The following is a 14585-nucleotide window of genomic DNA, read 5'->3' as shown; positions in this document are numbered from 1 at the left end:
GCCCACTGAGTTATCGCAAAATGAACCCCCATGTAACCACCACCCAGGTCAAATCTGGAATGTTGCCAGCACCCAGAAGACCTCTCATGTTTCTTCTCAATACCAGTCTCCTCACTCTCCACACTAAGGTGACCACTGCCCAGAATTTTATGGCATTCACTTCCACACTTCTTTTACAGTTTTGCCATGCAAGCATACGTCCAAATACCATAGGCTAGTTTTGCATGTTTTTTTGAACTTTATAGACTTAAAACAACTTATCTTCTTTGTGCCTGGCTTCTTTCACTTAACATTATAATCATGATATTTGTCCACACTATTGAATGTAGCTGCAGTTTATTCATTTTTATTGTTTTATTGTATTCTGTTGATTGACTTATACCATAATGTATTTATCCACATTTGAGCACTAATAAAACTTGGATTGATTCCAGATTGGAGTAAATAACACTACTATAAACATTCTTGTATGTGTCTCTTGGTGCACACATGGACATATGTTCAACTTGTGTAGATAATGCCAAATTGTTTTCCAAAGTAGTTCCATTAGTTCACAATACTATCAGCAGTGTATAAGAGTTCCATTATTCCACATTCCTGTCAACTCTTATTATGGTCAGTCTTTCTAATTCTAGCCATTTTAGTGAGTGTATAGTGGTATCTCACTGTGGTTTTAATTTGCATTTCCCTAATGGCTAATGTGGTTGAACCTCTTTCATATGTTTACTGGCCATTTAGATATTCTCTTTTTGAAGTGTTTTCTCAACTGTCTTGCCCATTTTTAGTTGTGTTTTTGTATATTATTAGTAAGAGTTCCTAATATTATCTATATACAAGTTCTCTGTTGATTATATTCATTATGACTATTCTTTGTCTCTCTGTGGCTTGCCATTTCACTTTTCTAATGGCATCTTTTAATAAACAGAAGTTCTTTATTTCAATGAGGAATGATTTATCAGCCTTGTCTGTTATCATTAGTGCTTTTTATGTTACACTTAAGAAAATGTTTGCACCTAAACATCATGAGGATATTGTCCTATATTAACTTCTAAAAGCTTTATTGTTTTGACTTTCACATTTAGATATATAATCCACCTAGACTTGACTTTCTTATAATGTGAAGGACTGCATAAGTTTTACTTTTTCCCATATAGATATTCAGTTGTTTCAGGATCATTGAAGAGAAGATCATCCGTTATCAACTGTTTGCCCCCTTTGTCCTATATCATGTCTTTATACATATGTGTGTCTCTTTTGGGGCTCAGTGATCTATTTCTTTTTTCCTTTTCTTTTCTTTTTAAGACAAGATCTTGCTCTATTGCCCAAGCTGAAGTGCAGTGATACCATCATAGTTCACTGCATCCTCTAACTTCTGGGCTCAAACAATCTTCCCACCGCAGCCTCCTGAATAGCTGGAATGACAGATGCACACCACCATGCCTGGCTAATTTTCATATTTTTTTGTAGAGATGGGCCCTTGCTATGTTGTCCTGGCTGATCTCAGGAGCTCCTTGCCTCAAATGGTCCTCCCACCTCGGCCTCCCAAAGTACTAGGATTAAAAGTATGAACCACCATACCGAGCCTCACTGATCTATTTCATCATTCTATTAGTATTCTGCCAATACTACATTGACTTAATTATTTTAACTTCACAATAAGTCTTGATGTTAAATAAAGCAAGGTCTTCTATCTTATTGTTCTCTTTCAGGAGTGCATTGGCTATTCTTAGCCCTTTGCAATTTTATGTAGAAAAATCTTTTGGGATTTTAACTGGGATAGCATCACATTTATAGATCAGTTGGAGGAATGGACATCTTTACAATATTGACTCTTCTAGTCCATAAATATGATACATTTTACCAGTTATTTAGCCCTGTTTAATTTATGTTAGTAATAATTTAGAGTTTCCTGTGTAGAAATTTGCACAGAGCTCTGGGTATTTGATGGGTTTTGATGCTATCCTAGGTAATATCATTTTTAACTAATTAAAACTTTTCTCTATTATCTTGCATGTTATATATTGTTTTCTTTAAAGAGTCACCCAAGAAATAATGCCTGACATATTACTTCCAATATAAATTGGTACTTTTATACTTCTTAGGTAGTACAAGGGTCTTATAATTCAAACATACCCTTAAAATGTATTCCCATATAATGTTTTCCTGTGAAGCATCACCTGGTTTTTAATGTGCAAACAACATAGACCACACATATCTTCCAATACAACATTTTTCAAATACTGTTTATATTTACATTTCCAAAAGAAAATTCTACATTTTAAATTTATAATAGTCAGGAAAGATGAGGTGATACATTTCAAATACAAGTGGTAGAATGTCAAAATCAAGTGTGAGTGTTTAGAAAACTCCCTCATGTGTCAGTAATGGAGTCTCAACTGTTGCTGGCCCTAAGAAAGACCATTTTACTGCATGGAAAACAAATGTGTATCACCAATCATATTAATTGTTTGGTGATCACATAATGATGTTTTAACCATTTTGCATCCAAACAACATGATTGCCTGTTACTTGTAATAGACCTTTGCTTATGTTTTAGTTACATTATAGAATTTGAGTCAAGGTATAATGAATTATAAATTTCCCATTTAAAATAATGAAAAATCAGCTGGCATGGTGGCTCATGCCTGTAACCCCAGCACTTTGGGAGGCTGAGGCAGGAGGATCCCTTGAGTCTAGGAGTTTGAGGCCAGCCTGGGCAAAATGTTGAGACCTCTTCTCTAAAAAAGTAAAATAAAATACAATAAAATAAAATCATGAAAAATTATTATTTCTGACCCTCAGAAACTGAAATAATATTTTTTGTTTGTTTTAAGTCCCTAAGTTTTTAGGTACTTTGTTATGCAGCAATTAGACAATACCCCAAAATAATTTTTTAAGATTGATAATTATATTTCATCAGAGCATAAAACATTTCTCTCTGATACAAGGCCTCTGTTTTTTAAATGAAACCCAGTAGCCTGGGAGATCTTCAAAACAAGTATAACTAAAAACATGTTTCTGGCACTGTATACTTAAGACCACCTATAGATCAAAAGGATAAAGATAGGCAACCCTAGGAAAATAGGCAACAGATAGCTAGAGAAAACCACAGAAGATGAGTTGTCAGTGGAAAAAACTTATGAAAGATGCCTAACCTCATCAGAAGATAAGTGACATAAAATAATAGTAAGATGAAAATTTTCACCCATGTCAAAAGAATGACAACCTTTGTTCTAATGAGAACATGTATAAATGGGAAGTTTTAAAAACTGCTGATGGAACTGTACATGGCTACCATCTTTTTAAGAATCTTTAAATTACAGCCATGACAGGGGAACTAGCCCTCCTAATGTGTGATCCCTGAGGGAAGAGAAATTCATGAGGTGAGCTACTTGGTCACCTCAATTATCTGTGTGGATGGGGGCAGTTTCCTGACAGGACAAGCAGAGCATGGTGCTTCTATGGAGCTGAGGAGGCTGAGCTCAGTTCTGAAGCAGCCTGCACTGTGAAGCAGAGCGGCAGGGAGAAGGGAGCTGCTTGTGAGTAGGGTGGGAGCGAGGCCCAAGTGTGCGTGGCTAAGAGCTTCTCAAAGGAGACTTCACAAAGCTTATCAAAGGATGGCTCCTACAGGTTGTGAACAGAACAGATACTGGAGGTTGAAGAGTGCAGGGACTTGAGACATCTGGCCTAGCTGCAAAGGAGAGTTCTTGTTACCAGAACACTGAGCTGACACACTGTAAAGGCCATCTCTTGGGAATAAGGACTACAACCTAGATTAAGACCTACCCTACACCCTCCGTTACCAAGCCTAAAACCACTCCTCAATGAAATCTGGGGGACTGAATTTGGAGATTGAATCCTATCAAATTGGGAAATACTTGGGGGCTTTCCAAATATTGGATTTAATAAAGCATAAAATAGAAGTTCAGGCCAGTTGCAGTGACCTGTAATCCCAGCACTTTGGGAGGCTGAAGAGGGCGGTTCACTTGAAGCCAAGAGTTTGAGACCAGTTTGGCCAACATGGTAAAACTCTGTCTCTACAAATACGAAAATTAGCCAGGTGTGGTGGTGCACATTTATAATCCCAGTTATTCGGGAGACTGAGGCAGGAGAATTGTTCGAACCCAGGAGGTGGAGGTTGCAGTGACCATAGATTACACTACTGCACTCCAGCCTAGACGGCAAGGAGAGACTCTGTCTCAAAAAAACAAAAAACAGAAGTTCAATGTGGTAAACCAATACAGTCATGTGCTGCATATACAACAGTGGTCCCACAAGATTATAATGGAGCTGAAAATTTCTCATCGCCTAGTGAAGTCATAGCCATTGTAACATCATAGCACAAGTTACTCATGTGTTTGTGATGCTGCTATAAACAAACCTACTGTGCTGCCAGATGTATAAAAGCATAGCACGTACAATTATGTACAGTTATGTAATACTTGATGACAATAATAATGATGTTAATGGTTTAGTATTTACTATACTATACTTTTAATCATTATTTTAGAATGTACTCCTTCTACTTATAGAAAACATTAACTGTAAAACAGCTTCAGGCAGGTCCTTCAGGAGATATTCCAGAAGGCATTGTTGTCATAGGAGGTGACAGCTCCATGCATGTTATTGTCCCTGAAGACCTTCCAGTGGGACAAGATGTAGAGGAGGAAGACAGTGATATTGATAATCCTGACCCTGTGTAGGGCTAGGCTACTGTGTGTGTTTGTGTCTTGGGTTTTAACAAAAAAAGCTTAAAAATCGAAAAATAGAAAAAAGCTTATAAAGATACAAAGAACCTATTTGGTACATCTGTACAATGAGTTTGTGTTGTAAGCTAAGAATTGTTAAAAGAGTCAAAAAGTTTAAAAATTTTGTAAGTTTATAAAGTAAAAAAAGCTATAATAAGACAAGGTTAATTTATTGTTGAACAAAGAAAAAAATTTTAAATAAATTTAGTGTAGCCTAAGTATACATTGTTTATAGAGTCTATAGTAGTATACAATAATGTCCTAGACTTTCCTATTCACTCACCACCCACTGTCTCACCCAGATCAACTTCTAGTCTTGCAAATTTCATTCATGGTCAGTTCCCTATACAGGTGTAGCATTTAAAAAATGTTTATGCCATATTTGTACAGTACCTTTTCTATATTTAGATATGTTTAGACATATAAATTCTTAATGTTGTGTTATGGTTGCTTGCAAAATTCAGTACAGCAACATACTGTACAGGTTTGTAGCCTAGGAGCAATAGGCTACACCACATAGCCTAGGTGTTTAGTAAGCTGTACCCTCTTAAGTTTGTGTAAGTACACTCTATGCTGTTTGCACAACAAAATCACCTTATGACACATTTCTCAGAATGTATCCCCATTGTTAAGCAACACATGACTGTAACTGAACTGCGTGATAGAACAAAAGTCAACATTGACAGTCTTCAGAGGAAGATAACAGAATTCAAAGTCCCTAATAACGTATCATCCACAATGTCCAACATACATTACAAGACATGCAAAGAAACAGGAAAACGTTACCCATATCAAGAAAAAAGGAGACAATAGAAACTGGCCCTGAAATGAACCAGATGATGGATTTAGCAGATAAAATCTTTAAAATGACTGTTATAAATATGCTTAAGGTCTTTATAAGAGAATAGAGAATCTCTTAAGATAAATGAAAAAACTGCTTAAAACAGAACCAAATGGAAATCCTGCATTAAAAATATAAAAACCAAACTGAACGTTTTACTGAATTAGTTTGACTGCAGTTTGGAATTTGTGGAAGAACTTGAACACAGATCAATAAAACATTTCCAGTCTGAAGAACAGAGGGAGAAAAAAATATTGAAAAAAATGAACAGAGCTTCAGGGACCTGTGGGACAAATCAAATTGTCTAATGTGAGTCAGTGGAGTCCCAGAAGAAGATGATAATGGAAATAGGACAGAAAAAAAAATACTTGAAGATATCATTGTCAACTTTACTTAAATTAAGAAACCAAACAGAAACCAAAAAATTATAGATTGACTTATAGGTCCAAGAAGCTCAGCAAGCCCCAAACAGGATAAATACAAGGAAAATCACACCTACATACATCATATTTAATGGTGAAAACCCCAAAAGCAGCAGTCCCCAACCTTTTTGGCACCATGGACTGGTTTTATGGAAGACAGTTTTTCCACAGACTGGGTTGTGGGGGTGGAGGATGGGTTCAGGATGAAACTGTTCCACTTCAGATCCTCAGGCATTAAATTCTCATAAGGAGCACGCAAACCAGATCCCTTGCATGTGCAGTTCACAGTAGGGTTTGTGCTCCTATGAGAATCTAACACTGCCACTGCTCTGACAAGAAGCAGAGCTCAGGCAGTGATGCTCGTCAGACTGCTCACCTCCTGCAGTGCCGCTCAGTTCCTACAGGTTCATGGCCTGAGGGTGGGAGATCCCTCCCCTAAAGCAGCCACAGAAAAACAGATACATTAAATAGAAGAAAACATTGGTACAAATGACGGCCAACTTTTCATCAGAAGCAATGGCAATCACAAAACAATGAAACAAGAGCTTTCAACAACTACAAGAAGAAAAGCCATCCTAGAAGTATATAGCAAGTGAAAAATGTCCTTGAAAAATGAGTTAACACAAAGACATTTCGGATAAAAGTCACTTTCTGGCCTTCTGATGACTAAGAGTTTCATATTACAATTGCCAAGCCAGATCACCCAAGCACTAAAGAAACAATATGCAAATGAAGCTTCCAATTATTAATATGTTCTGGAAAATAAGAGTAATTATTGAATCTAGAAACTAGATCAGAATAATAGAAACAGAAAAGGGAACATTTAGAAAACAAAAAGGGTCCTTTGGAATTAAAATATATGCAAGATGGAAGAACATTAAAAAAGAAAATATAACACAAATGAAAAATTCAATAGAAGAGTTAGAAGATAGAAATTAAAGTTACCCTCTAGAAATTAGTATAAATTGACAAATGGAAAAAAGAATAGAAAAGAAAATAAACCATAAGGTCAGTCTAGGGTGTTCATTATCCATATAGGAATTCTTGTAGGAGCTACCAGAGAAAAGAATACTACCAAAGAAATAACTGCAGAATATTTCCCAGATTGAAGGACATGCTTCCAGATAGAAATGACACAGTAAATGCCCAGTAAAATGGATGGAGAAAGACTCACACGAAGGGGGGTGAAATTTGAAACTTTGAAATTATAAGACAGTGGGAGCAAAGATCCAGAAGCTTCTGTAAAAATGAGCCTAGAAGACTCTGGAGACGAAAACTAGGTCCCATGGAAAGGACTGGGAATTCAAATAACATGGAACTTCTCAACCCACAACTCTGGAAGCCAGAAGACATTTTTGGGGGGGAATGGCTGATAGCCTAGAATTTTATATTCAGGCAAACGAAGTCTAATGATACAATGAGGGCATTTTCAGTCACACATGCAAAAAATTACCTCTAATGTATTCTTTGTCAGAAGCTACTAGAGGATGTGGTGCATCAAAATGGGGGCCTAAACCAAGATGGCGACATGGGATCCAGAAGCAAAAGGGCATCCATGCATCAAGAGGGTTAGAAAATCCCAAGATGGTGGGGGAAGGAGAACCCATGATGTCAGTTGTTCTGCAGGCCTAGAAGCCTGGAAAATAACCTATCCAGTTTGGGGTAGGAGTCCAGAAGGTTCTAGAAGAGATAGCTCCAGGGAGATGATGTATTTTCAAGCAGAAATTTATACTTGTGAAGAAGAGTTTGGGAATTCATTATTGACAGGTATATAGAAAACTAAGCAACCCCCATAAAAAAAAAACCTGCGAGAACAGAAATATGAACGTGTTCTATGTAATTGTGAATAATTGTTCTATAAGCATAACATGAATAATGCATATATTTTTTAAAATGTATTATCTAATTCTTGGAGGCTTATGGAGGGATGTGGGAGAAGAAATGTGTGTGTGTGTGTGTGTGTGTGCGTGTGTGTGTGTGTGTGTCTAAGATTCCTAACTAATTCATCATTTGGGGAAGAAAAAGTTATATCCAGGTAATTTCAGATTATTTAAAGTGTAAATTAGAAGGAAAAAGGAAAAAAATTAGAAGGAAACTAAAACTTTTGGCAGCATACAGAGGAAAATACTGAGTTTATATTTGCCATGTGTGTGTTTCTCATCTAGTACTGCATACAAAATTACCCTAACAACTTGAAACAGTAAGCATTGATGATCTTGCATAGTCTCTCTCAGTCAGGAATTCAGGAGTGGCTTAGCTACATGGTTCTGTCCTAGGTTCTTTCATGAGGCTACAAGTAAGATGTTATCTGGGGCTGCACTCATCTGACACTAGGCTGGGGCTGGAAGATGGCTCAGTCACATGAATGAGACCTCAGTTCCTTTCTATGTGGATCTCTTCATAGGACTGCTTATGTGTCCTCATGACCTGGCAACTGACCACCCTCAGAGAGAGTAAACTAAGGAGGAAGCTATAATGTCTTTCACCACTTAGTCTTAAAAGTCATCCGCTATCACTTGCATCGTACTTTATTTAAAGCAAGTCACTACTAAGTTCTAGTTACACTAAAGAGGAGAATTAGGCTCCACCTTCCAAAGGGAGGTGTGTCAAAAGATTTGTGGACTTATTTTAAACCCATCACATCACAATATGTGTCAGATAAAGGAACTATCATTTTAAGATATAAAAAGATGAATCAATATGCAGATAAAACCCCAATAGAAAAAAAATCAAACAGGCAATTCACAGAATAATAGATACAAATGCCATTAAACATTAGCAAAAGGATACTACCTCCCTGATAGAGATGCCAAAAATCAGAGACTTGTCATATCAATCTCATTGTAAGAGTTAAAAGATTACTAAAAACACCAAATTTCGATGTGTACCTAGGATGGGAGAAGCACATTCTCATAGACTGCTAGTAAGAGTATAACCATTAGGCATGGCAATTGGAAATACATATGCAAACCTAAATTCCATGCATATCCTTTGAACTGCCAATTCTGTTATGTGGATTTTTCTAAAGAAACTATCAAAGATATGTAGATAATTGTGTTCATCATAGCCTAGTTTATGTATCAAAAATGTGTATACCAAAATATAATCTATAATATGTGTATTATATAGTCTACATTTTATACATATTATCATATATATGTATATATTATGTCTATAATGCACATATTATATTATATACATATATATTTTATGCCTATAATACACATGTATACATATATAGCATACTATGCATAAATTATATATTAATATATAATATGCAATTTAATATTAATATATTATTAATGTATTATTATCCTGATATATATTAATATAATATTAATATAACACTATATTAATACATATTATATTGATATTAATATTATACATTATAATGTATAATATACTATAGTATACTATAGTATATAAAATATATATTACATATTATATACATAGCATACAATGTATATAGTATGGTATGTATACTATATATAACTATAGTATATACATACACATATATAATATATAACACACATATAGATAATATATAATACACATATATTATCTATATTTTGGTATATACATTTTTGCTACTATAAACTAGGCTATGATGAACAAAATTATGAACATATCTTTGACAGTTTTTTAAGAAAAATCCATAAAACAGAATTGACAGTTCAAAGGATATGCATGGATTTTAGGCTTGTATATGTATTTCCAATTGCTATGCCTAATGGTTATGCTCTTATCAGCAAGTATATAAATATATATGTATCTGTTTGTATATGTATATGTAGGAATAGTATATATAGTATATGGTATATATGTATATGTATGTACTATTATGTATATATAGTATACCATATATGTATTGATATTTTAGTTAAATAAATTGTAACATATTCATCTGATGCAATAATATGCACATACTAAAAACTGATGATGTGGATGAAGATTTATTGTCATGGAATAAAGCAGTGTAAGCCTACCAAAAGAAAAGTAGAATGGGAATATAGAGATCTGTAAATATTAATTAAAGACACATAGAATCCTATTTTTAAGACCTCAATATTCTGTATTAAATCTATTATCCACCTGACAACTTATATCCAGAACATAGAAATTATTCTAACACAATTTTAGACAAAAGCTGAACATATGCTTAAAGAGAAGAAAAGTGAATAAGCATGTATAAAGAATTTCAAAAGTATTCATGATTAGGGAACTGTAAATTTAATCTACAATGAGATACTTCTTCACACCCAGTGGAAAATTTAAAAGCTTCACAAAACCAAGTATTGGTGAGGATGCAAGGAAACTAACTTTCATATATTTCTGGTAGGGATGTAAAATATTTCAACTATTTTGGAAACAGTTTGATGGTTTATTATACAGTTATATACACACTTACCATATGGCCCAGGAATTTCACTCCTAGGTATTTACCCAAGAGAAGAGGAAACATATAACCACAAAAAGACTTCTGTACAAATGTTCATCACAGCTTTATTCATAATAACAAAAACCTAGAACACAACCCAAATGTCTATCAATAGATAAATGAATAAAAAACTGTAGTACATTCATACAATGAAATCCACTCAACAATAAAAAGCATACCCACAATAACACTGATAAATCTCCAAAACATTCTGCTAAGGAGGGATAACCTGAAAAAGATCACATACTGTATGCTGCCATTTATATGAAATTCTAGAAAAGGCAACACTAATTTATAGTAAAAGAAAGCAGAAAGTAGTTGCCAGGGGCCACGAATGAAAGCTGGGGAAGGGGTGAGGCAGGAAAGGATTGACAACAAAGTCGCATAAGAGAATTTAGGGAGTGATGTAAAAGTTCGGGCTGGTCTCGAACTCCTTGACTCAAGGGATTCTTTTGCCTCAACCTCCCAAAGTACTGGGATTACAAATGTTAGCCACTACACCCAGTAAATGTTCTATATCTTGATTGTGGTTTTTATATATATATATATATATTTGTTAAAACTCATCATGCTATGTACTTAAGATGTATGCCTTTTATTGTATGTAAGTTATACATACAACATTGATTTAAAAAATATATATCTATGTTTTAACTTCTGTTAAGTCAAAATATATATACATAATCTGAATATATATACTACATGATAAATACATATACAGATAAATATCCTACATGAAAAATATGGCTGAATTTCTATTAAAGCAAGTACTCAAAAATAGGTGAATTCTGAACATAACTCCAAATATATCTCAAGTAGTATTAATATTTTTGGAATAGAGAGAGAAATACAGGTAGATATAGAAAGATAGATGAACAATGTGTTTTATAGTCACAATAACTCCTGCTTATATTGATTTTCTCAAATATTCTTTGCAGGTAGTCGACTATGCCCAACTTGTTCAGCCACGTTTTGATAAAGCCCGTGAAACATTAGTAGAAAATACCATAGCTGAGGCCACTGCAGCAGCAATTAAAGTTGTGAAAGAAAAGCTTCTCATGGAACTGCAAGCGAGAAAACAAGGTGAAACATCTTTTTAAAATGTGTGTTTTAAGTTTAGATAAAAATTAAGCCTGGCTACTTGAAAGCAAGGACTTTGTTTAGCTCATCTTGGCATTCTTGGCACTTTACACATGATAGACTCTTAACAAATGGTCGAAGGAATGAATATACATAAACCAATTCAAAAGCAGAGAAAAAAAATTTCAATTCTAGACCTCTAAGGAAATGAATCAGAAGGATTCAGTTAGGATGCTTGTAGAATTTTGTCAAGTTCTACAACAAGTCCCAATGGGAGGATTGTGTTAATATTATATAATAATTTGGTAAGAATTCTCATATTTACTATTAAATCTTCTCATGCAGACATGAAATCTCCATTTTTTAGTCTATTTTTGTCTTTCTATAATATTTGGTAGCTTTCTTCATGTATTGTCTACAGTTTTCTTAATAAGCTTATTACCAGACATTTTGTCATTTTATTACTAGTGAATGGGATCTTTTTATAATATTTTCTAAGTAGTTATTAACAGTGTGTTGGAAAGCTATTTGATTTTCATATATTTATTTATAACTTTCTACTTTATTAAACTTGCTTTCTAGTTCTGATGGACTTTCAGTTGATTCTCTTGGGTTTTCCAGAGAGCTAATCATATAATTTGAAAAGAAGTATAGTTTAAACCCCTCTTTTTCCAATACTTATATTTATTTCCTTTCTTGACTAATTATGTAGATGAGCAATTCTGGAATGTCAAATAGTGGTTGTGATACTGAGCATCTTTAAAGGAGTTCTTGTCAATATTTCTCCTTCAGGTTATTAAGTATTTTTATCTGGAATAGATATTGAAAATTGCCAAATGCAGTCAAGTTCAGTGGCTCATACCTGTAATCCCAACTTCTGCGAAGCCAGAGTGGGAAGATCTCTTGAGGCCAAGAGTTCAAGATCAGCCTGGGCAACAAAGGGAGACATTATTTCTACCAAAAAAAAAAAAAATTAGTTGAGCGTGGTGGTCCATACCTGTAGACTCAGCTACTCAAGAGGCTAAGGTGGGAGGATCACTTGAGCCCAGGAGGTTGAGGCTGCAGTGAGCTATGATCACATCACCACACTCCAGCATGAGCAACAGAGAAAGAACCTGTCTCAAAAAAAAAAAAAAAAGAAAAAAGAATGAAAATTATCAAATGTATTGCCAGCATCTTTCAAGATAATCATTAAGTTTTTAATCCTTTGACCTACTGATCAGTCATACTAATGTATTTTCCAACATTAAACAATTCTTGTATTTCTGAAATAAACCTTACTTCATCACGGTGATTTTTTTTTTCTGTCAGAGACAGGGCTCTCAGTATGATTTCCAGGCTGGTCTCTAACTCCTGGCCTCAAGTGATCCTCCAGCCTTGGCCTCCCAAAGTGCCATGATTACAGGCATGAGCCACTGTGCCCATTTTCATTATTCTTATAACATAGTTTTTTTTACTTTTGTTTGTTTATTTAGGACTTTTTCCCTACATTCTTAGGTGTGACTGGTTTATAGTGGACGCAGGGAGAGGTGTTCTCTATTTGTCAGAGTTTGCTATCAGTTTTTTTTTTTAACTTTTTATATAAATTAGGAAGCTTCTCAACATTTTCCGTGCTCGAAACTATTTAAATAGCAAGGAAATTACTTCTCCCTACATGGCAAGGTTGAGTTTTTGCTAGATGAGGACACAGTATTTGCCTAATAAACCTGCCTCTCTTCTTTCCTGTTAACCTATAAACAAATAAAATAATGGTGCCCAAGAGATTACAAAAAACAACAAAAAGACCAGCACTGAAATTGCATGCCATCCAAACAGTTATCTAGACAATCTAGAGTGAAGTTACATTTTTAGTATCAAAATTTTACCTTCAAAATGAAAATTGAAAATTGAAAAATTGAAAATATCTCAGACAACTTGCAAACTGAGGCTGGAGAAATATTGGCTCAGACTACTAAAGTGGCTTGTTATTCAACCTACTTAAGGCTGAACAAAATGAATTTATTAATTCATTCAACAAATACTTGAGTACCTACTTTGTGTTAGACATTATTCTAGGCACCAGCAATACAGATGAGAACAAGACACATAAAGTCCCTGTCCTTGTGGTGCTCACATTTTAATAGAGGGCAGAAGGCAATTAAAAAAAAAAAAAAAAAAAAAGGGCAAGGGAACAGATGGAAAAAATATATAACATGGTGATGGGGCAGACAGTGACTGGAGTAGGGATACTGAAGTGTTGAGATGCCCAGGGAAGACATCTCCAAAGAGGGGACATTTGACTAAGATCTGGACCAAGGCGGGAAGTTAGCCGGGCTCCTGGAGGAAGAACAGTGATCTGTAATGTTTCTTTCACATTAAATTCTAACATTAAATCATAGATTTTACAGCTTTCCACAAATTACTTTCTCCCATTGGAATATAGCAATAGTTGCTATCTCTCATATGCTGCAAACTTAAAAGCCTTTTTATTTTCTTTTCCAAGTTCACTAATTATTCCAAATCTGACAATAGGAGTGACTCTACTTAAAATTTTAAAATTGGAATTTTTTGCTATTGAATTTTGCCTCAGTATATTTTTAAGAAAAATTTGTCAGTGGAGAATATTGAGGTTTTTTAACATAAAAATTACATGATTATACAGAGGATGGCAGCCAACATGGAACGGCCTTCCTGTGTGCCAGCATTTTCCAAGTTAAGTGTTTATGTTCATTACCTCATTTAATCCTCACAGCAATGCTTTCAGTTTAAAGATCCTCATTTTGCCTAGAAATTGAGACAAAAAGATCAAGTGGTTTACCAAAGCCACACAGCCCTTACAGCTTGTAAATCAGAACTGAAACTCAAGTGTATCTTACTTTGAAGCAGGGGCTTTTGGTCACTCCACCTGCCTCCCTATCCCCAACTACCTTTTGCTAACACCACCCATTGTTATATTTCAGCTGAAACAACTTTAAGAGAATTTCAAAGGCAATATGAAAAAATGGAGTTTGGAGTATTCCCAGTGGAGGCAACACACTCGTCAATTGATGAAGAAGGTAAAGAAACATATTGCTGAT

At 34.7% G+C, this 14585-nt stretch overlaps 1 protein-coding gene across 3 annotated transcripts in view; it reads left to right on the top strand.

The window, feature by feature from the left end:
• The window catches only part of AK9 (adenylate kinase 9), a 177384-nt gene that overhangs the window by 54315 nt on the left and 108484 nt on the right, over window positions 1-14585 (top strand). For all 3 annotated transcript variants that reach the window (XM_038001024.2, XM_073022407.1, XM_038001023.2), the window contains exons 13-14: window positions 11388-11532; window positions 14469-14564. In XM_038001024.2, the coding sequence (XP_037856952.2) occupies window positions 11388-11532; window positions 14469-14564 (241 nt within the window). The remainder of the gene's footprint in view (window positions 1-11387; window positions 11533-14468; window positions 14565-14585) is intronic.

This window comes from Chlorocebus sabaeus, chromosome 13, assembly GCF_047675955.1.
Source record: "Chlorocebus sabaeus isolate Y175 chromosome 13, mChlSab1.0.hap1, whole genome shotgun sequence".
Taxonomy (NCBI): domain Eukaryota; kingdom Metazoa; phylum Chordata; class Mammalia; order Primates; family Cercopithecidae; genus Chlorocebus; species Chlorocebus sabaeus.
Note: the sequence above shows the minus strand (reverse complement) of the source record. Positions and strands in the feature narration are given on the sequence as shown.